Source organism: Cryphonectria parasitica, assembly GCF_011745365.1.
Source record: "Cryphonectria parasitica EP155 unplaced genomic scaffold M406scaffold_7, whole genome shotgun sequence".
NCBI classification, from domain to species: domain Eukaryota; kingdom Fungi; phylum Ascomycota; class Sordariomycetes; order Diaporthales; family Cryphonectriaceae; genus Cryphonectria; species Cryphonectria parasitica.
The window spans coordinates 1,045,140-1,067,316 of NW_024468915.1; the positions used below are offsets into that span (position 1 = coordinate 1,045,140).

Here is a 22,177-nt window from a genome sequence, read left to right on the forward strand (position 1 = left end):
GGCTATGAACGAGGCGGAGCCTGGTACGTTTCGCACTGAGGCTTGCATGGCGCGACATGTCGCAATTGGCTGACTTCTTCACGTAGCTTTGATCGCGGCGCAAGCCAGACACACGATGGGAAGCCTGCGCATGATGGAGCACACAGACAAAGCCGGAAACGTTATCAGTAAGTTTCTCTCTCACGCGTATATAAATCGAAATGCTAATCTCTCCATTGCAGCCGATCCGGATCAATCCAATCCAACGCGCTGGAGACTAGAGAGACCTCTTGATACAATAAGAGGGTTCGAGAGTGCCATCAGACGCAACGAGAGATCTTCTATGATCAACACAGGAGGAGGTAAATATTATCATCCAACCCCCCCCCCCCCAAGGGGTCCTCTGCAACCCGATCCAAAAAACCAAAAGGAATAAGCACAAGACCCGACCTTTGTGGAAAGCCCGAGCGCGTTCTCCATCCTACCGGCATTTTATTGACTGATTATTTTTCCGCCTCAGACAACGAATCCGTGGTGAGCGGCTGGAACCCACGGAATAGCTATCATGGGAACGGCAGTAAGCCAGCTATTTTTATTTGTTCTCCATTGCGTTTTGCTCAATCGTAGGTAAATCGGTATGGCTAATGTATTTTCCTTCTTATCTCCAGGCCGCTACCAGCAGCAGAGCTACTACGGGGGTGAGGCCAGTCGTCCCCAGTCGGGCGCCTTCCGAGCCGACAGCTACTACGAGCAGCAACAGCCACAACAGCAGGGTCGCTGGGGTCCACCACAAGACCGACGACGCGCCCCCCGAATGAATTCGGAGATGCAGTCCAACCAGCGAGCTGCCGGCGGCAATCCGTATTACGACAACCGGTCATACGACGCGGTGGCTTCAGGCTCTGGAACACCAGGAGATCCTGCAACTTCAGACAACAGCTCTGTCGAGCGCCGTCAGTCGCCACCCAAGCGGCAACCAGAACCTGTGAACGACTACGGCATTGGGTTCAGTCAAGCCCCTGAGTATACCTCGTCGACATTCTCAGTGGGTGGCTCGCAGCACGGAAACCAGTCCGGCGGGGGTGCGCCGCCTCCGCCTAGGAAGGATGGTCCCATGCTTAGGAAGCCCGTACAGGATACTCAGTCCACACAGGATAAACAAAAGAAACGCAGGAGCTTCTTCGGCATTGGGAAGGGGAACTAGGAAGCCCCAGAAGATGGTGACGGCATGTTGCGTGGGGAGGATGTGGGTGGCGTACAACCCGGAAACCAGCCGCAGCGGAGCATGGGAGGCCAAAGTCATTATGTGACAGATTCGGACCGAACGGTGAAGCCAGATGGCCGATCTCTGCACAAAAGATTCCCGTAAAAGAAACATGATATCAAAGGCGTCGAAACCACTGCGGGCTCGATAGGCCGTGCGAAGATCGAATCTCCAAAACTCCTCCAACCAGAACGAGAGGGAATGGTCTTCCGCCTTGTACTTGCGTTGTCTGCAGTGCATTTCATAACCAACCTCATTTTCTCGATCTTAATTTTTATTTTCTTTGTTTCCGGGTCCGGCCTACTCAGGTCACGGTTGTTACGGTATCAATTCTCCAACTTGTCGGGTTTTTACGAACGGGATGAGGGAATGAGTACATATAGTTGAAAGAGGCAGAGCTGTATCTCAACAAGAACTGCGTGGAGTCGATAATTTTTGGCACCAGAAGAGCTGGTGTCTAGGCTCCTCATCATGGAGACGGAACTGTGGAAGGGGCTCTTTCTGTAAGAATCTTTACGGGCCGGCATCATTTGCACGACAGGCCGTTTGCAGTGGCATATCTAGGTCACTTTCAGGAACACTCATCATGATTCTTTATGTCCAGCAGGAGGACAAGGTGGCTGCCTCCTATGTGCATGGAACTCAGGCGGCAATGATGTGGTGGAAATTAGCTACGCACAGGACGGAATATTCGATCAATATCGATAGAATACGTCGGTGGTCTCATGCAGACGAAACTGAACAGAGCGGCATGGTTCATCATAGAAGGAAAGAACTTGTTTGAGCTCACAACGTTGTCCCCTCGTCCTTACGAATCAGTGCAATGGTAGTAGATGGTGACCAGTGGGAGAAACTTGCTTCTGCACGGCCTGTTCCTGGAAGGGTGAGCGCCGGAGCTGAGATATGTAGGAGAGCAGGGTTAACGAAAGTTCCTGTCCCAGTTATATTGCAGGCTTGATCTATCCACAGCAGGCTGGATGTCATTTGAGATGAAAAGAAAGATGAAAGCAACCTAGCGAAGCCTCCAGAAGTCATGGTCGATGACGCTGAGCATCTAGTACAGCACTTAGCAGGCTCTGGGTCTATAGTCCACTTATAAGCAGTGCCGAGGAAGTTAGTGGCAATTGACAACACAGAGGAAGTGCTTTGGGTCTGCAGGCAAGTAAATATCCTCAGATTGGGGGTCTGAATCCAGTGGGAGCATACTGGGAGGGGCGCGAGGCGGATTAGGTAATGACGAAGGCATCAAGACATTCAGAGAACACTTCGCGGGATGGGCTAGGACCTGGAACATATTCCAGCAGGTTCCTTGGGTATTTGTCGGAGAACAGCCTCATGAGCTGTAATATGCACATTCATTCGACTGTTCGAAGTCGAGATAGATACCTTGTCAAGATGTGGCTACATATAAGATATTTCATCAGAAGAGACACTTTTTTTTATATACCTGATTACCCTCAAAGATACACCTGATCCATGCGCTGATATAGATACATACTATCCTCGTCACAAGGCAACGTCTCGTGATGTCCTTATGTGTCTCCGCAAGACGACTTGCTCCGCCCGCCACCTCAGAAAATGTCTTCCTTTGGGCAGGGGCAAAACCATCCACAAGCAGCTGCTTTCCCAAACCAGGCCAATGCTCAACCCCCTCACCCCCTTCAACAATCCCTTTTTGATCTAACAAGAACATCCGCTGGGCCTGACTGAGCCTATACTGCCGCCAATGCTGCACAGTCACATCATCAGCGATCCTTCTTTGTTTCTTGCTGCTGCTCCGACTGATCCTCTCTCATCGCAACAACCACATAAGCGATGAGCACGACATTGGCCATGATGGCAGCCAGAGCGCCTGCAAAGGTAGAATTGCCTAGAGAAAAGTTGCTCGTCAGCCACACACATCGTGTATAACAACCAGCCCAGCTCCCACCCCCTCCCGTTCTCTTGCGGGGCCGAGGACCGCGTGCCTAGCTTTCCCAGCCGCTGGACCCGACCTGACCTACCTTTGAAGACGGTGTTGACCGTCGCATAGTACGATCCGATGGGCAAGACGATCATGGCCAGCGTGAAGCCGAGGAGCTTTAGTATTACATCCCTGCCGAGCGAGTGTTAGAAGGCGGAAGAGATATCTTCTTTTCTTTTTGTTGTTGGGGGGGGGGGGGCGGGAACTGGAGCGAGCTCACTCACGTGGGCACGGCTGGCTTGATGTCGGACTTCTGGTCGGCTGCTGGGCTGGCGCCTACGGTGTCATCTTTGTCGAGAATGGTCTTCTCTGTCGAAATGATCCTGCGGGTGGCCATCTTTGAGAACGTGGTTTGGGTAAGAGGGTTTGTGAAGGGATGTTGGTGTGGTTTCTGAAAGATGGTAGCAATATGACGATGGAAGTGAGTTGAGGCGACGTGGGTAAGTCGGTACCTACTACGGTACTACTCTAGGTACTTGGGTACTGGATGAGGGAGCCCTGGAAGCGACTTAGCTTGGTGCTGGTGCTCAACTAATGCACCCAAGCTACTTAGTACTTAGTACTTACAAAAGTCCTCTGACTGATATTTTTCTCTCTTTCTGTTCTATGATTCTTTTATTTGTATTCTTTCTTTTCTAGGAATATGGGAGTCATCCTACTCCAGTTGGATAAACTTTGTTGGCTGAATATGACTTGGTCGAAGCTCTCTGTACCTTTAAGGTAGAATGAATAGTACATAGGTTTCGCGATACAGGCAAACATTTGATTCCTGACCATGAAAGGCAGCTTAACATGAGCCAAATTTGACCACATATGGATTTACTGGTGCGAGAATAAGAAACGACCAAATCTTTGGAATAGTTTCATGAGCTCTATGGGGGAAAACAAATATAACAAGAGGTGAATGCTGGAACGGTGGTCGTTTTTCCTGTCTCCTTTTTTCTTGCATTGCTGCATTTTACATCGAAGCTGGCACGTGGCAGCGCGTTAAAAAGGAGGGTGACGGTGGTTCCCTAGCGGCTGGCCAAGCGTGTTTTACTCGCGACTTCTATTGTTCTTTTTTCTCAATATTTCTGGCTGTCTCCACAATAGGCCGGGGTCCTGCAGGGACAAGAACGCTAGGGGTGGGTTTTCGATTTCACACCTTCGACTGTCATTATTTGAGTACTTCTCTCTCGAACCTCTTGTCTCTCTATTGTCCAAACTCGAGTTCCTTCAACCCTATTGCGCGCATTCGTCCCAGTCTGTAACGCGTCACGCATCGAGAGAGAGACAAATTCGACCTCGAGTTCATCCGACGCACATCATCCACCTCCTCCTAATCTTCACTTCCTCCTCACTTTCCCCTTCTCACTTGTTCACTTACTGTACCTACTCACCGGCTTCGTGCTGCTCCTTGCGCAATGCGCAATCATTAGTTCAGCCTTCCGCTTGTACCTATCATATCCATCCTGGGATAGCGTCATCATGGCCTTCTCTTCATCACCACTCACTTCGCCAGCTCGGCTCGGGGACGGCGGCAGGGCGGTGCCCTCCGGCGGCCGAGGCTCCCAGCGTAACCCTATCAATCTGAGTGACGCCGACGAGGACGATGATGATGGTATTGAACCTGAGTTCTCGTCGCCTTACTTCACCCAGCCTACCCAGGTCGTCGGCCGAAAGACACTCGGTGGAAACAAGGTCAACGACGTGAAGGGCACTCAGCCCACTCAGATCCTTAAACGCTCTACTCTTGGCGGTTCAGAGTACACCTCTTTGGCCGGTACTCAGCCCACTCAGATCACTGATCGACCAACTATGGGCTTGAGCACCAAGGCTCGAATCACTGGCCCCTCGTCCCCCGCTGGAAGCACGTCGTCCTACAGCGATAAGTCCTCCCCACCAAGCAAGATCGAGGTTCCCCGTTCTTCGCCTTTCAAGTCGTCTCCAGTCCAGCAGCAGAGAGCTCGCCCTTCTATCTTGGGCATGTTCCCCTCTGGTACTCTCTATCGACCACCCCAGAACGCCTTCACCAAGACTGTCACAAAGAAGCCGGATGGTACCACGATCGAGATCAGATCGGACGGGATCAGAGTTGAGATCAAGGCAGACGGAACAAGAATGACCAGTCGCATCCCCAACCGCAAGCCGAGCCCCACGGAGTCTAGTGATGAGCTTCATAGCAGTCCCAAGCACCGTGCTCGTTCAGACAGCTCGGCCAGTGACCAATCCGACGGTGCCGACATTAAACCTACCTCATTCCAGCGAGAGGTACTCACGAGTCCGTCTAAGAACGACTCTCGCATCACCAAGGCTGCTCAGCAGGCTGCCGATTTTGAGAAGAACTACGATGTTCGCACACAGATGAAGGCCAGGAAGCTTCGCGAGAAGACACACCGGAAGCACTCTTTGCACCTCTGCGCCGCCGTGCTCACGCGGATGAAGGGTGATATGGCCGCTGCTGAGAAGACGTTGCTCGGCGGCGGAGGCCTCGAACGGCCGTCACCCTCCCCGAAGCGCTCCAGTGCATCTCTCAGTGCATCTCCTGTCCCTGGACCAAAGCGCAGACGCCTCGTCCGAGGACGTAACCCCGCCAACGCGACCAACTCCTCGCAGCCTTCAGCTGCCCCTCTCATCAGTCTTGTTGATTCCGAATCCGATAATGACAATGCATCCATCTCCAGCATTAAAGATGACGGAGATAACTACCAGTCTGGATCGGACGAGGAGTCTGAGGAGGACGAGGACCATGGCCAACAGAAGGCACAGTCTACTAAGCAGCAGGATATCGAACAGCCTCGAGTCGGAATGAAGCGTGCCGCCAAGATCATGCAGTACCTGGAATCCTGCACTGTGGATCAACTTGCCGCAGACGCAAAGATCTCCAAGGACAACGCGAAGTTCTTCATCTCCAAGCGCCCATTCCACAGCATCAACCAAGTCAGAACCGTCTACCACTTCAAGACAGTACGCAAGAGGAAGGAGAAGGTCGAACTTGGGGAGGATGTGTTTCACGAGCTCAATCAGCACATCAAGCGTCTGAATGCGATCGACAGAGTCGTCGAGCAGTGCGAGACCCAAGGCACTATCATCAGATCGAAGATCGAAGGCTGGAAGATGGACAGATTCGGCAAACTCGATGATTCGGTCAAGAGCCCTACCGAACCCGGCGTGCTGCCATTCCCCAAAGAGCCCATGCTGGTCACCGGCAAGCTATTCCCTCACCAGCTGTACGGGATGAACTGGATGTGGCAGCTGTATTCCCGTGGCTTCGGAGGCATTCTGGCAGATGATATGGGCACAGGAAAGACTTTCCAGGTCATATCCTTCCTAGCGCTTCTTCACGATGTGCACGAATCCGGTCTCCTTCAGAACAAGCCTGGACCTAACCTGGTCGTCGTCCCCCCCACACTGGTCGATAACTGGCAGCAGGAGTTTGCCAAGTTCGCCCCGGAGCTGTCTGTGATTGTGTACTCCGGTCCTCCAGAAGAACGAGATGAGCTAGCGAGAGACATATTAGAGTCGTCTGAGGACTGCCACGTCATCCTCACCTCGTTCTCGCAGATGAGCCGTACGAGGGATGCGATCTGGATGGACAAGATCGGCATCAACGCAGCCTTTTTTGACGAGGGCCACCGACTGAAGAATGCAAAAACCAAGACGTACTCGGACCTCATTCGGATCAGGGCAAACTGGAAGATTCTAATCACAGGCACCCCCATTCAGAACAACATCATGGAGATGATGACCCTTCTGAATTTCATTTCGCCGCAGCTTTTCCACCGCGACCGCGAGTGTATCGAGGAGCTGTTCATGCAGAAGGCATCCCTAAAGGAGGTCAGCGAGGGCGCTACACTCCTGAGCGACCGCATCCAACGCGCTCGGAGCATTTTGGAGCCATTCATTCTGGTACGCAAGAAGGACAAGGTGTCAGCACTCCCCCCCAAGACGCGCAGAGTTATCTATTGCGACATGCCAGATGTTCAGAAGAAAGTATACGACGACCTTGTGAACGACTTCCGCCTAGCAAAGGATCAGAAGAGCACGGCAGACAAGCGCAAGAACGATGAGAACAACCCTTGGATTCAGCTGCGAAAGGCTGCCACACATCCTCAGCTATTCAGGCGTTTCTTTAGTGATAAGAAGTGCGAGAAGATGGCGAAAATTCTGATGGAAAAGGCTCCTTCCAGGGTGGACCAACAAAACCTCTTGCACATGGAGAACGAGCTGAAGTCGTACTCGGATTTCGAGCTTCACCTGTGGTGCCGAGACTTCAAGTGCGTGCAAGACTTTGACTGTCCACAGGGCTCGTGGTACGAGAGCGGCAAGCTACGGAAACTTCTCGAGCTCGTCAATGAATTCCAGCAGAATGGAGACCGTGTGCTGGTCTTCTCGCCCTTCACAAAGAGCCTTGGCATCATTGAGGAATGCCTCAGCGAGTCGGGGATCGCATACCGCCTGCTGGTCGGCTCAACAACAGTTGCGGATCGTCAAGACCTGGTCGACGAGTTCCAGGGGGACGAGACAATTCCCGTGTTCCTCCTCACGACGATGGCAGGCGGTGTGGGCCTCAATCTGACGGGCGCGAACAAGATCATCATTTTTGATCAGTCAGACAACCCCCAGCTAGACATCCAGGCCGAGAACCGAGTCCACCGACTGGGACAGAAGAGAGACGTTGAGGTGATCCGGCTGATTACAAAGGGTACGATAGACGAGCTGATCTACAAGGCCTGTAAGGTGAAGCTGGAGCTCGCCAACCAGATCACAGGCGATGGCGAGGACATGGAAAAGTCCAATGACATGGAAGCCGGCGAGAACATTGTCGCAAATGTCACGGAGGCGATTATGAAGGGAGCGGGCGGTGGATCAACAACCACTGACGACTGTTACCTGACGCCCCCGAAGAGCGACGAATAGAAAGGATAACGGATGGATGAAAAAAATTACCAAGAATACTTGATGGATGGATTGTAGTAGATATTGTTAGACTTTGTGTATGCGGACCATCCAAGATATACGATTAAAATGGTACTATACCTTTTCATTTTGATTTCGTTGGTTGAACGTGATAATGTCTACTGCCTTATATCCTGCCTAATATTTACTACATTACGGTGTATCCCCCACCCCCCGCCCCTCAAAGCAGTGGCTTCCTGATGCTCCACATGGGCTGACTTGCCTTAGCATGCAGCAGCATCTCGGAAAAAATGAACTAAACCCTTTATGATCTGCCATGTGGTCCGTTCGGGTCTTGCAGCCGGGACAGTCCAGTACATGACCGAGAGCGGCTGTTCCTTGTTGTCATAAGATTTGATCATCACCGATATGTACTCTCTGATCTGTGGCTCTTGTCCATCCCGTCCAGGCGGAAATTTGTCAAATAGGCTCTATTTTATCTTATCTCTGCGCAGGGCTTCTGGGTGACGTCACGACGCCAACCTCTCGGAGGAAAAGGGCCCTTCACTTACAGGGTTACTCAGTAGCAGCGCCCATTACTTTTACAGCAGGGGCAAAGGCGACGGCTTGGCGGGAGCAAGCGCTGATGAAGGGGCCTTCTCTTTCGCATCCGGCGTTCTTCCTTGTTGATAATCGCAAACAAATTTGTACTATCTATGTATTTTGGCGCCACTGTGTTGGGGCAGGAACCTGGCAACATGGGCTAGACCGACTTCGCACCTGCTAATTAACGGTGCTCCAGGCGCGTGCAGAGCTCTCTCTTGGCTCCTGGTCCTTATAAGGCCTTGTCTTTTTCCGTGACTTCTTGCCTTTTTAAAATATCACGCCACCTGGGAACTGAGAAACAAGAAGACGAAGACGAAGAAGAGAGATCTGAAAGAAGAAGAAACGATCTGTTGCCGTTGAGAGACTTGCGCTCTTTATCTCATTTCCTCTTTCCCCTCTGAAGTCAAATCAACAAATCAGACTTCCTTGAACATTACCACCTACAGAGACACCCTCAAGATGACCGGACCAGAAGTTTCCCACGGCCGTGGAGGCGCCGGCAATATCACACCGGATGATACCAAGTACGCTGATGCTGAGATCGTGAGGACTGCCGACGAGGGCACGGGCGTCAGCACTGGGCGAGGAGGTATGCAACACACCCTCTATCATTCCCTCTCTCTGTGAAAATTTGAAAGATAAGACCTTTCCTCTTCCTATGCGGATGGCTGTGCGGAAGATGAATGCCTTGAGGGGGAAAGTAGGAAACCAGCATTCTTGAGAGCGCGGATTGTTTTACTGCTTTTTTCCCTTCATTTTCACTCCGTGGTCTTATCATCATCGCGTGGCTGGTTTTCCCTTTCGGTGCCATCGCTCCGAGGCCCGCCGGCAGAAGCCAGCCGCTGCCGATAAGGATCATGGCCTGAGCTAGGATCTGGCTCTATTGTTGCGTCCCTTCACTTTTCTCTTCTGGGGGAAACAAGGATTCAATTTTGGCGTGAGAGAACTAATCTAATATCGGATGTGCAGGCGCGGCAAACATCATCGGGAAGAATGCAGCCGAGCCCAGGCAGGACAAGGAGGTGGTACCGGAGGAGGCCATCAAGCCCTCGATGGAGAATCAGGACTATCACGTGGGCCGCGGCGGCGCCGGGAACGAGCACCACGCCCCGGGTCACGACCACAAGGACAAGCAGGTGGCGGCCGGAGAGGAGGGCGCCACTACTGCTTCTGCAGGGCGCAAGGGGTTGGCGGACAAGCTGAAGGCGAAGATCACGGGCATCTTCAAGAAGTGAAGGGTGTTGCGCTGCGCTGCGTTACGTTGCGAGGAATAGAGGCGTTTCTTACTTGGTATTGAATGATATCCGATACCCCCTTCCCTTTTTTCTTTCTTTCTTTCTTTTTCGATTCTCTCATTCAAAAGGTGGTTCACCTGACCACATAGCGTGGTCTTGTCGGTTGTTTCTGAATCATGGGTATGGTTGCTACCGAAAGCTACACTCGCTTGATGCATGTGTGCTGCTTTGAGATCAGAAGGGGTGGGATCAGGAGACTTATAAGACGTCAGGGGGCTGGATTGGAGAATCCTAGGTTTATAAGGATGTAATAGAGTCTTGACCGTCCTGAACCTCACGATAGTGACTAAACACCAGTAAGGTCGCTCAGATCGGACTAATATGGACGTGGTGTCGTGCTTCTCTTTCCCTTTCACAGTGGTCATGACTCGTTGGGAGAGAAGTGGTTGGCATATATAATCAACCGAGTAATATAGTCAGATTTTAGCAAGGGGGAAGAAAAGAAAAACAGAAGACAAAAAGGTTCGTCAGCATAAGACTAGACAAAGGAGAGATGCACGTGGGGACAGAGGACAGAACCCTTCGAGGAAGGACCGATCCCCAAATTTTGGAGTCACGAGCAGGGGTCGGTGGGCTCATGTCTTACCGCTCCTTGCGCGTCCATCATGAGCCCAACTGGGACTTGCCTTCTGCTAAGCCTTCTTCTCTATTCTGCTTTTCCCATGGCCCTGCTCCCGCCCCTCTTCTCTTCCTCTCTCTCCGTGTCCCTCTCTCCTTCCCCTCGTTCGTCATCGTCATCGTCATCTTTACCTCTCCTTCTCAAACAACGACACCCACAAAGGTCGTGAAAAATGCCGTGCTATATGCCCGCTCTGAGGGCCAGCGCGCTTCAGAAACTGAGTTGAAACCATACCGTTGTGGATTACTGTGTACAGGGCCTTTTACAGGCAGGCCTCATGGCCCGCTGACCGGTTTCACCGAGACAGCCAGCTGTGCCAGCCAGCCACCAAGATCTGGTCCACTGAACAGCACACAGAAGAGGCAACAGCACCCGCCATGAGGGCAGTTGGCCAGGCCCCTAAAGAAGCCCATACTTACTAGTAGCACCTTGTCGCTAAGCTTATGTTGCACGGCTCACTAGGAGGCCGGACCACGCTAAAGATAGCCCTCCCGCGACCTGTCAGACAGCGGGCAGCCCAGCCAGCAAAGCAAGTGCAGTGCAGTGCAGTGCAGAGCAGTGCAGCAGTGCTCCCTTCTGAAGGGATGGCTCCACACAACGAACCCCATCCTATTACTACTACTCTTATTCCAACCGCCGCCTCCAGCTCGCAGTTCCGTCAGCACCAGCAGCAGTCGCAACAACAACAAAGACGACAGCAACAACCTCCCTTGCTGCGCTTCCAGTCCAGCCAGTCATACGCCTCTAAAAAGTCCTTCCTCTCTCAGGGCTCGGGCATCGAGGCGGACGACGAACTCTCCCGGGACTCGGACGACGACACCGACTCGGACACCATGTCACCACGCATAGGGAGCAGCGCCGGCACGCCGGTGCGGTATCCAGGGGAGGACACAAGGCGTAAGTACAGGCAGGCCATGCTTTTGTGTAAATCACAGGTTTTGACCTGTTTTCGATTGATGGAAGTTCTGACGGTCTCATACCAGCGACGAGCTCCAGGGAGCTGAGAGGATGGTACATGTACGCCTTTGCGGCCGAGACTTATGTTATTTGTGGTGAGTGAACCTTTTCGCCAGAGACTTGTTCAAAAATTATCATTTCTGACTAGATCACAGCAATCGGTATGCAATTTAACTCATGTGGCGGCTCTGGACGCAAAGTTGTGCCGGAAGGGATCAATCGAATTTGTTACTAATTTACAATCCTCAGGCTCGTTCATCCCGATTCTCCTGGAGAGCCTTGCCAGAGAGAATGGCACCTTGCTCAAGAATGGCAAGCCATGCGGTCCAAGCAATGACAAGATGAATGATGACGGCAAGCAGTGTGTCGTGCATGTCCTCGGTGTCGAAATCAATACTGCGAGTTTCGCCATGTACACTTTCAGCATCAGCGTTCTGCTGCAGGCGCTTCTCGTGGTGAGTATAAGTTCCGCAGCGGACCACGGCCAGTACCGCAAGAAGCTCCTCCTGAGCTTCGCCTGGATCGGCAGCGCCAGCGTGATGCTGTACATCTTCATATCCAAAAACCTCTACATACTTGGCTCCGTATTGGCTATCATCTCGAATGTGGCTTTCGGCGCTTCCTTTGTGCTGCTGAACTCCTTCCTGCCACTCCTCGTCAGGCACCACCCGAGGATGCTGTGGGCCGGCGAGCGTGCAGGATCTCTGGCGTCGGATGAGGCTTCAGACACGGAGGAGACGCAGATTATGGAGGACAACAATTCCACAACCGGCCTCTTGCGCGATGAAGCTCGCAACGGGCTTGTCAAGACCATGACTCACGAGGACCAGACTTCTTTAGAGCTAAAGCTCTCGACAGAGATCTCCGCCAAGGGCATTGGCATCGGCTATGCGGCCGGACTTTTCGTCCAGTGCGTTGCCATTTTGATTCTGGTTAAGATGAACAGCACCACCTGGTCACTCCGGGTTGTGTTGTTCATCATCGGAGCTTGGTGGGCGATGTTTACGGTGCCAGCAGCGTTCTGGCTTCGGCCACGACCTGGACCACCTCTTCCGGCAGGAGAAAATCGCAAAGGGCTCAGCGCGCTCGTTTCCTATACGGCGTTTGCGTGGAAGTCATTATACAAGACGGTCAAGCTGGCACGACAGCTGGTGGATATAGTTCTCTTCCTCGGGGCCTGGTTCCTGTTGTCGGACGCCATCGCCACATCGTCATCCACGGCGATCCTGTTCGCAAAGACGTCCCTGCAGATGGAGTCGTGGGCGCTCGGGCTCATCAGCGTCATCTCCACCACCACGGGTATCGCCGGCGCGCTCTCGTGGTCCTACATATCACGACGGTTCAATCTCAAGCCGCACCAGACACTCCTGGCGTGTATCGGCCTGTTTGAGCTCATCCCGCTCTACGGTCTTCTCGGCTACCTGCCCTTCGTCCAGGCATGGGGGGTCGGCGGTCTGCAGCAGCCCTGGGAGATGTTTCCGCTCGCCGCCGTTTACGGATTTGTCATGGGTGGTCTCAGCAGCTACTGCCGGGCAGTATACGGCGAGCTGATTCCCCCCGGGTCCGAGGCGGCTTTCTACGCCTTGTACGCCATCACGGACAAGGGCTCGAGCGTATTCGGCCCGTTTATCGTGGCGAGCATTATCGAGGCGACAGGCGAGATCCGGCCAGCGTTCTGGTTCCTGGCCGTCCTGGTGGGCCTGCCCGCGCCGCTGATCTACTTTGTCGATGCGGAGCGCGGGAAGCTGGAGGCGGAGCGGTTGGCCGATGTGATTGACGACATGAGGACTCAACAGGGAGATAGGGGCGAGAGTCCTCGTGAGCCCTGGGAAAACCAGGCCATGTTTGGCGGGCGGGAGCGGGAGGATGATGATCAGGATAGAGATGTGGAGGGGCGATGATGGAGAAACGGTGGGAAGAGGAGGCGGTGGAATGGGGTGGGGGCCATTGAAGACAAATTAGTTGGCAGCTACATTGAGGCATAGCGACGGTGTTGATGGCGCTTGACGAATTGATTTTATTCTACTTGATATCTGGGGACTTGTCTTTTCTTTCCTTTCTTATTTTTGGGGGCGGGGGGTGAAGTATAGCGAGTATTATATGGTTTGGGTGGTCCTGGCGGCACACCCTGATTCATGATCTCTTCTGGTTACAGTAATTGTCCGCCCCAGATGCCTCGGTCAGGCAGGTACACACGAGACAGGTTCGTGTCAGATCAATTACTTGTATGAATCCTTCGGCATGATTATTGCGCCCAAGATGACTGGTTGTTGTGAAAGCCGGTCATCCGTTATAGCCTGTGGCCACCCCTATAGCATGTTGGTCCGGTCCAGTACTCAATACTGCGTTGCACTGCTCTGCTGTGCCGGCTGTGCCAGGCTGCACGAGCTCCCCTGCTCTTTACAGTAAACTGCCCCCGCCCCAACCTCCTTTCGGCTAAGCACAGAACATCCTGGCTGGCCCGTGCAAAGGCTCCTTCTGCGCCCCGCCTACGCTTGTGAGCTAGTCGAGCTCCAAAGCCAACCTGGGGCCACTACATAGTACCACACCCCCAAAATGCTACCACTAACTCCTACCACTGCCACTACCACTTGAGCTAGCCGAGCTCCACCAGCCACCCGCCCACAGGCGGCACGGGGGCAGCTCTAGAGGGGGAAGGCCGGGGCTTGTCATCCTCTGCTGTAGCTCCAGTGGCTGAAGGCTGCCCTCCTCCCTTTGCCGCTTCCCCCGCACAGGGCGTGCCCAGACTCCGGAACCCAGCTCCTAAGGACCTGACCCTACCTGAAGGTTGTCCAGTGCCCGTTGCGACGCGCTCCCGAGAAATTTGATCTCGCATCACATCGTGGCAACTCCCCAACGGTGGTCCATTCGCGACAACGTTCGTCATCGAACAACCTCCCCTTTTCCATCACCAATTGGCGCTCGCGCATCTCGCACACGGGCCAGCCCATCATCTGAAGCTGCTGCAGGGCCCTGCCACGAGCCGTGCGCGATCTGATCTCCCGAGCAGCCCTGCCTGACAGGACAGGCCCTGATTAGTGATTTGATCTGATTCCGACCGATTGGCAAACGCAGCTGTTGTTTCCCCTCCCTTCCCACACACACTACATTAATACACACGCAAGAAACCCACCTATCCACCCACCCCCCCTCCTCCCCCTCCTCTTTTTCTCTTTCCAGCCACACTACCGCTGCTGCTGCACACTGCAGCTCGCAACAGCGAGATCCAACAACCACCACCACCCATCCTGCCCAACCTTAAATCTTGGCTCAGCAACGGTCGAGAGAACGGTCGCATACTCTCATACCACCTCCACCCCGCTTGCCCACCCGCGCGCGATCCACGAAACACCCTTTACAAAGATGGCTGCTGCTCGCAAGCGACCTCGCGACAACATTGACGAGGCAAGCCGCGCCGAGTGCCCTTTCTCCATACGCCATGTCGACCCGAGGGAGCGCGAGCTCAAGAAGAAGCGCAGGCGCAGGGACGACGAGCCCGACGGCGACAATCCCAAGATCCCCGTCCAGATGTCTCCCTTTGCGCCCACGGGCAAGTTCAAGACCCATGAGACCATGGACATCCACTACGCCGTTGAGCCATCCAAGAGATGGTCCGAGATGACCCGGTACAATAGCTTCGTGTGTATGTTGAATCCCCCCTCCCCTTTCTTCCACCGGGAGGCGCATTACTGACTTACTGGCTTGTGCTTCTGTGCAGTGAATGGTTCCAAGTACTTTAGCGACAACTACATTTTCGTCGCAAACGAGAGCACGATCGAGCGCCAGAAGTCTGCGCCCTCGGGTGGTCAGGCCGGGCCTAGGACGCACTCTGACGACGACTGGGTGGCGCGCATCCTCGAGATTCGCGCTAGCGATGAACACCACGTCTACGCCCGTGTGTACTGGATGTACTGGCCTGACGAGTTGCCCCCTAATACACTCGACGGCAAGAAGTACGTCTCTGGCCGGCAGCCGTATCACGGGCAGAACGAGCTGATCGCGTCCAACCATAGTAAGTCTGCGCGCAGGAACTTCCGAGATGCTTGTAACGGCCGGCTGACTTGAGGGGGTACAATAATAAAGTGGACATCATCAACGTCGTATCTGTTACTCAGCAGGCCACCGTCAACCAAGTGACCGACGAGAACGATGACCAAATCCAGAGCGCCCTGTACTGGCGCCAAGCCCTCGACGTGCGCACCTTCGAGCTATCAGTAAGCCTTTCAGAACCAGAATAGTACAGTCCAGACAATCAGCGACAGCCGCGCTAACAAAAGTTTCAACACAGGTTGTGGATCGCGTGTGTAGATGCAACGAACCCGGCAATCCGGATAAGGTCCTTATCGGGTGTCCCAACGAGAGTTGCAAGAAGTGGCTGCACGAGGAGTGCCTGAAGCACGAGATACTGATGAGGGTATGGGAGCAGCTCGGCACCGACAGGCCTCACAAAGCGTCAGGCGTCAAGACCGAGAAGGAAGAGGAAGAGGCAAAGCGCCCACTAAGCCCCGTCGAGCCCGGCAGCGCCACCGTCGCCACCGAGCTACCTATCCAGGTCAAGACAGACGGTGAGGGCGACACAGTGAAGGCGAGCGACACGGTCGACGTCAAGGAGGAGCGCGAAATCGCCGCAGAGGGCTCAGCTCAAACACAGAATGGCCGGGCCTCGACGACGCAGACCCCGACAGCGGAACCAATCCGCAAAGGCGTCAGCCGCGGGCGCAAGAAGCCTGACGACATGAGCTACAAGCCGTACGAAGGCTCTTTCGAGGCCACCTTCAAGCCCGATAATGACATGTTCGAGATCAAGGACCTGAGGACTGGCGTCGAGGGTGGACAGAAGACCTGGCTGGAGGAGGTGAACTGCCTCGTCTGCGGCTCACGCATCCACTAAAAAGGCCTGGTATCTCCCTCTGCGTGAGCGCCTTGGCTGGCCGTTCGCATTTTCCAGCTTGAAACCCCACGGTGAGCGTCGAGACTGCGAGTGTCACAGATTGTGTGTCCCTGCCTATCGAGCCACACGAGCCACAGCCATTCCTCCAACAGATCAGCGTCAGCAGCAATTTGTCCGACTGGATGTCCCTTCTTCGACCATATGGGCGCAGACCCGAGGCCCCTTGATCAGTAAGGAAGGAGGATACCAGCTCATAGATCGAGGAATGGGCAGCAGGCAGTCATGATGGTTCGAGGGGCTGGCAAGTAAACTGTATGTGGCTGAGGCGTGGTGGAGGCGAGAATGTACAAAAACTCTCCAACCCATATTCCACACGCGATTCGGGCCCGAAGGTTCAATGTTCTGGGGTGGATGCCTCTCTGGCGCAAGCCATGCTTTGTCTGTCTGCGCTTGACTGAGACGGCTCTTGCCTGTTAGGCCCGTTGGTTCAGCTGGGAGACATGAGTTGTCATGTGTTGGAGTGTCTGGCTTTTGTTTTATACTTCTTTGTTTCGTTTTGGTTTCTTTCTCTTGTTCATCGACGGAAGAAAAAGAATGTGGTTGGTTGTCTTCTCCCGATTATTGTCTTTTGCAAGATCAAATATGGTGGACGGGCGTTGACAGTGGCCGTTACGCGGTATTGGTTTTGGTGTTTTTTTCGTTTTTTTTTTCGTCAGTGGTTGGTTCATCGTTTTCATGTCCTTACAACTTACTTCTACCCTCTTCACACCAGCGAGAGAGCGTCATTGCATCGCAATTTCGGTCTTGCAATGGCCAGCCAGCCAGCCAGTCTGTCTTGTCTATTTCGACTGACTGATTTGATCTTGCTTGCTCAATAGTTCAAGTACATAGCTTTTTGTGTGTATTTCGTGTTGTGTTATTTGGGCATAATGATGACACTGTTTTACCAAAACCTGCAATTTTCTTCTCTTTTTCCTTAAAAGTACGCAAGTGAAGAGGACAGCGAGATGTGAGGAGACAGAGAGAGAAAAATAAGAGAGAGACAGACAGACACAGAGAGAGAAAAATAAGAGAGAGACAGACAGACACACAGAGAGAAAGACACAGACAGAGAGGAAGAGAGGCGTGAAGGAAAAGGAATAAAGGGAAAAGAAGATGATCTGACGATCTTCTACAAACCTCCCCCCTCCCCCCTCTACCTGTTTTTTTTCTTCCCTTCTTGTAACGCACTGCGGCCACGGCCGGTCTTGTATGACGGGGCGTTTTCTTCCTAGTGCATTCCTCCGTGTCACCCCTTACCACTAGCTCATGAAAGCCTGCGAAGGCATGAAGCAGAGAGAGAGAAAAAAAAAAAAAAAAGAGGGAGAAAAGGAAAAGAGAAAAGAAGGAAAAAAAGGCGCAAAAGTGTTGTCTCCCGCGCTGGCTTGCTCTCTTCTTCCCAGGCCAGTCAGTGATGGGAACACCTTCCGCCTTTATATATCCCGCTTCCCGGGCGTCTTTCTTTTCTTTCTCTCTCATTCTCTCCCCCTCCCTTTCTTACATAATGTGGCATTTATTGCTTCAGATCTGTCCTTGCTGTAGGAAGAAAGGGAGGGGAGGAGGGGGGGGGGGGGAACGAGACGGGGACGGTGACGATTCCTTGGTTATGGCTTGGACGAGGTGGAAGAGAGGGAGAATCAGAGGACATCACATACACACGAGAAACTTGTCAGGGTCGAGTATTGCCAGTAGAAGGAAGAAGCGTTGTCTCGTTCGAAGCACCTGTTTGGTGTTCTTGTTCCTCCTTTTCTTCTTGATTTTTCTTTTCTTCTTCTCTTTCTCTTATTTCTTCTTTCTTCCCATCAAATCTGTACACGCTAGGACCGCCAATATAAAGCAGAGAAAGAAATACAGATAGATCATCACAACAACCACATATCACACATATCACGCAGAAGAAGCAGGACAAACAAATCATGCATACAACAAGACCATAAACATTTGGTCTTGAGACAAGTATTATTCCCTTGGGATTCCTTTCATCTCAAATCTTGTCAAGCGAGAGAGCCCTGGCTGTCCCTACTTGCCGTGCACATAAATTGGTCCTTTCAATTTTTCCACCCCCCTTCCACTCTCCCAGGTCGGTGCTAACTCTTGAAAAACCCTCCCCAAACGCCTGCCCTTTCGAAATCCCAGAAAGCAGGACCGTGTCTCGGTCGCCTCACACGTCTTCAAGAGCCGCTCCGCCCCCCACGATTGATTGTATTGTACATGGCAAGACAGTTTGAATCTTTGTCCGCCTCCCAATGCCAGCCACTCGAACCAAATTCCTCTTCTCCATACTCATAGGATCACGCCATCGGACTCGATATCCGATGTTATATCAAACACGTGCGGCTCCTAACCAGCCACGGTTGTCTGGTGATCGGTGCCGCCCATTGCATCGTCGCCCGCACCAGGGATGACTTCCTCCTCCACGACATTGCCGTCTGCAAACTTGCGCTCGCTGACATGCTGGCCCGCGCCACCTTCGGCGGTCCAGACCTTGTCGGGGAAGGCGCCGCGCTGGCCCTCCTCGTGCTTGAATGTGCAGTACCGGTTTGTGCAGGGCTTGTACTTGCACATGACGGTGGTATGGTAGAATTCACAGCCAGGTGTCTTGCAGTCACCGCCGTTGCGGCACGGCGGCTTTGACGGGTGCTTGAAGGGACAGCGCGCGTTCTGGCAGTTGGGCCAGAACTTGCAGTCCTGCTCACTCTGGTGCGCGGTTCTAGCTGCCGGCGAGGGATGCCGGGCGACGCACTTGAAGTTTTTGCATGCGGCGCCGAAGCTGCACACGTCTTTGACGTCAACGGTCGCGCCGGGTGGTGCGGCTGGTGACTGGTGGGCAAACTTGCAGTCCTTGTTGGTGCACCTGAGGTTGAAGCGACAGATGCTGTCTTCTGGGTTTGCTGGCTCTCGCGCGGTGGTGCCGCCCATCTCAGCATCTTCGCCTTGTGGACCAGCAGCAGCGTCCTTCTGCTCTGCTGACTGCGCGTGGTTCCCATTCTGGTGGTGCCCACCGCGACCTCGAGAGTTGCCTCCTCGCTGGGTTCGCTCCATCAGAGACCTGCCGCGGCCGCCCCTGCCATTATTGAATCCGCCGTTGGGCTGTCCGGACTGTGCCATCAGCTGCTGTTGCATTTGTTGCTGCATCTGGTTCAGCAAATGTTGTTGCTGTTGTAACACAGACATGACGTCGGGCGCCTGTTGATGGCCGGGCATCATCCCCCCCCAGGCCTGCATGGTCCCCATGCCTGCCCCGTTCATACCGGGCGACGGCATGTTATTCATGTTGGCGAGACCGTGCTGGATGCTGGCGGTTCGCGAGTTAGCCCCTCTCGGCTGCCTGCCAGCACCCATCCGCGGACCTGTGGGTGGCGTGCGGCTGTGCGTGTTGATCCTCTCGGTTCCGCTGGCGCCGCGCACTCGATGCAAGACAGATTCGTGCGTCCTGTCCATCGCCCGATTTATTTGGCCCATGATTCGTTTACCTCGGCCTCGCGTGTCGGTACCGTTGCGCATGGCTTTAGGACCTGTGGGTCTGATAGAAGGGGAGAAGAAGTTAGTATCACATGGTCTGTCAAGTCGTGTGTGGTGGGTAAGAGAAGGCAGTTTAGGGCGACTGTGGAGACGTACGCATTGAGCTCTGCTGGTCCGTCTGTAGGTGTCATGTCCATATCCTGATCGCCATCCGCTGCGGCGGGGTCTGCCTGTGCGCCCTCAGCTGTGGCGCCGCTGCCGCCCTGCACAGTCGAGACGCCGTACTGGGCCGAGAGCGTGTCGATGGTGGTAAAGAGCCAGTTACAAAAGTCGCGCAGGCCAGCGTCGTTGGGATCTAGGCCAAGCAGATCGGCAGAGAGTTCTTGGGCGACCTCATCTTGCGTCTTGCCGTTGACCAGCATGAGGATAATGTATTCGGTAAGGGCGGCATCATCAGCGCCACCGGTAGCCCAGCCGCACTCCTCAAGCTTTGGCTGGATGGCTGCATTGAGGGCATCAGCCAGGGGCGTGTTGAGCTCGATCACAACAGTCATCTTGTTGATAGTCTGTGGTGAAGAACTGTGATACGGAGGTGGACGCAGGTTGTAGTTGGTCGAGGCGGAGGGAGGCTCGATAGAGGGAGAGAGAAGGTGTGGCGAAGGATCGAGGAGGGGGAAGAATTATTGTTCTAGAGACAGCTGCCACAGATGAGGGAGAGCCAACAGGAGGGGCCACGTCGAGCTGATTTGCCAATGACAATAGATGCACGACTTGGAGGTTCGATGCGACAATGACTGGGGTGGAGGAGTGGTGGCGCAAAGGCAATGAAAGTTGCGCCCTGTCAAAGCAGCAAGCGGGTGTATGACCTCGAAACAAAGACCCAATGAAGGGGTCAGCGTCTGAATGGACCCTTTCTCCCTGTCACAAAGGGGGAGGCAGGAAATCGAATAGAGACACTGTGGGATGGTATCTGCAGGTAGTAGTGATATGGTGGAAGAGAGAGGGTTATGGAAGTGGTTGGCTGGAAGAAAGATTGGTGGTCTTGGGGCGAGGAATGGGAAAAAGTGACGACAGGGTGAAGTTTGCATAGTCAGCCAGCCGCGCCATGACCAAGCCAGGCCATACCCAAAATGCTCACCTCGACCTCGACTCGCGCTTGTCTGCAGCGGCGCTTCCCTGCCCGCCTGCCGGTCCTTTCTAAGCCGCAGCCACCAGCCACCAGTCATTGTGACGGGGCTCAATTAGTCATCCAGTTCTTTCCCCTTAGTTCATACTATTTGTCAGTTTGTGGCTGTCCACATGACATTGTATCTCATCACCCGGCACTCGCCCAGTTTGTTTTGGGATCAAAATGGAGGTGATACATGTCGAGCTGAGCCAAGACTTGACATCTTTTGGCATGTGCACAGAACACAATACATTATGATTACAACTCAATGGAAACCCCGTCCTCGACAGCAAATCTCTCGGGCCAACGAAAGTCATTTCTCCTGGAAGGAGGACGAGGAGAACGAGGAAGAAGAAGAAGAAGAAGAAGAAGAAGAGTCAGTCTAACGAAAGGCATTGTGTTTGTTCAACCTGCAGAGCCAGTCTATCCCGTGACAGCAGTCGACTGCGATCTCGAGGACTCGATCTATCAGAGGCGACGATGCCTGCCCTTCTGCTTGGAGCGATCGCAGATGGGCTCGCAAGCTAATGTAGCATACTGATCACATTTTCGAGGGTGTCCTAACAGGGTCACTTGGACGAATTGGCGTTGTCGCCGGATGGAGAAGGGGGGGGGGGTGGCTTTGGGTTCTCCATAGCACGCAACAAGTGCGCGCGTACCATTGGCAGCTCTCTGCCCGTTCATCCGATCGATTATGAGCTCTTCCTGCAGGCCCTGGTATCGACGCCATGCCGACCTGGCTATGGCGTTGGAGACAGCCTTCCCTTGGCAGTGGTGCAAGTTATCGGAGAGAGAGAGGCACTGGCGAGAAGACAAGACACCTGCGGAGGATTATTTCCTTTGAAACATTTCTCTTCTTCCTCTTCCTCTTCCTCGTCCGTTTCTTCCTCCTAGGGAATGGTCTGTCTTAATACATGCCAGCCAAATCCCGGACCTAGTGCATGGGAGAAACGGCTGGAAGCTGACTGTCCCCGCCTCGTCCGAGAATTAAGGTTGAAGAAACATCCTGGGTTCAATCTTATCTTTGTACCCTGGTCGCTGTCAAGGAGGAGGAAG

The 22,177-nt window shown here is 53.6% G+C and overlaps 7 protein-coding genes across 7 annotated transcripts; 5 read left to right on the forward strand and 2 right to left on the reverse strand.

Moving 5' to 3' along the window:
- Nucleotides 1-803: 803 nt before the first annotated feature.
- Nucleotides 804-2,033, forward strand: M406DRAFT_323518 (uncharacterized protein; the record flags this gene model as incomplete). The annotated part of the gene is made up of 1 exon (XM_040919780.1): nt 804-2,033. A coding segment is annotated over one exon (380 nt), but the record flags the coding sequence as incomplete, so codon positions are not given.
- Nucleotides 2,034-2,988: 955 nt separating this feature from the next.
- On the reverse strand, nt 2,989-3,543 carry M406DRAFT_263252 (uncharacterized protein; the record flags this gene model as incomplete). Its single annotated transcript, XM_040917576.1, has 3 exons — nt 2,989-3,113; nt 3,247-3,338; nt 3,431-3,543. The coding sequence occupies 3 exons, from the start codon at nt 3,541-3,543 to the stop codon at nt 2,989-2,991; spliced, it is 330 nt and encodes a 109-aa protein (XP_040773334.1).
- A 1,244-nt stretch (nt 3,544-4,787) lies between these two features.
- Nucleotides 4,788-8,042, forward strand: M406DRAFT_236094 (uncharacterized protein; the record flags this gene model as incomplete). The annotated part of the gene is made up of 4 exons (XM_040916029.1): nt 4,788-4,895; nt 5,079-5,279; nt 5,361-5,537; nt 5,631-8,042. Coding segments are annotated over 4 exons (2,898 nt in total), but the record flags the coding sequence as incomplete, so codon positions are not given.
- Nucleotides 8,043-8,802: 760 nt separating this feature from the next.
- Nucleotides 8,803-10,423, forward strand: M406DRAFT_357423 (uncharacterized protein). Its single transcript, XM_040923673.1, has 2 exons — nt 8,803-9,279; nt 9,660-10,423. The coding sequence occupies exons 1-2, from the start codon at nt 9,150-9,152 to the stop codon at nt 9,923-9,925; spliced, it is 396 nt and encodes a 131-aa protein (XP_040773336.1). The 5' UTR covers nt 8,803-9,149; the 3' UTR covers nt 9,926-10,423.
- A 224-nt stretch (nt 10,424-10,647) lies between these two features.
- Nucleotides 10,648-13,546, forward strand: M406DRAFT_341592 (MFS general substrate transporter; the record flags this gene model as incomplete). Its single annotated transcript, XM_040921680.1, has 5 exons — nt 10,648-10,712; nt 11,251-11,501; nt 11,588-11,656; nt 11,811-13,404; nt 13,531-13,546. 5 exons carry the CDS (start codon nt 10,648-10,650, stop codon nt 13,544-13,546), a joined length of 1,995 nt encoding a protein of 664 aa, XP_040773337.1.
- Nucleotides 13,547-14,924: 1,378 nt separating this feature from the next.
- M406DRAFT_294033 (uncharacterized protein) lies at nt 14,925-16,841 on the forward strand (the record flags this gene model as incomplete). The annotated part of the gene is made up of 4 exons (XM_040919115.1): nt 14,925-15,204; nt 15,280-15,573; nt 15,645-15,775; nt 15,850-16,841. 4 exons carry the CDS (start codon nt 14,925-14,927, stop codon nt 16,450-16,452), a joined length of 1,308 nt encoding a protein of 435 aa, XP_040773338.1. The 3' UTR covers nt 16,453-16,841.
- Nucleotides 16,842-18,831: 1,990 nt separating this feature from the next.
- Nucleotides 18,832-20,507, reverse strand: M406DRAFT_294036 (uncharacterized protein; the record flags this gene model as incomplete). The annotated part of the gene is made up of 2 exons (XM_040919116.1): nt 18,832-20,014; nt 20,110-20,507. 2 exons carry the CDS (start codon nt 20,505-20,507, stop codon nt 18,832-18,834), a joined length of 1,581 nt encoding a protein of 526 aa, XP_040773339.1.
- Nucleotides 20,508-22,177: the final 1,670 nt, after the last annotated feature.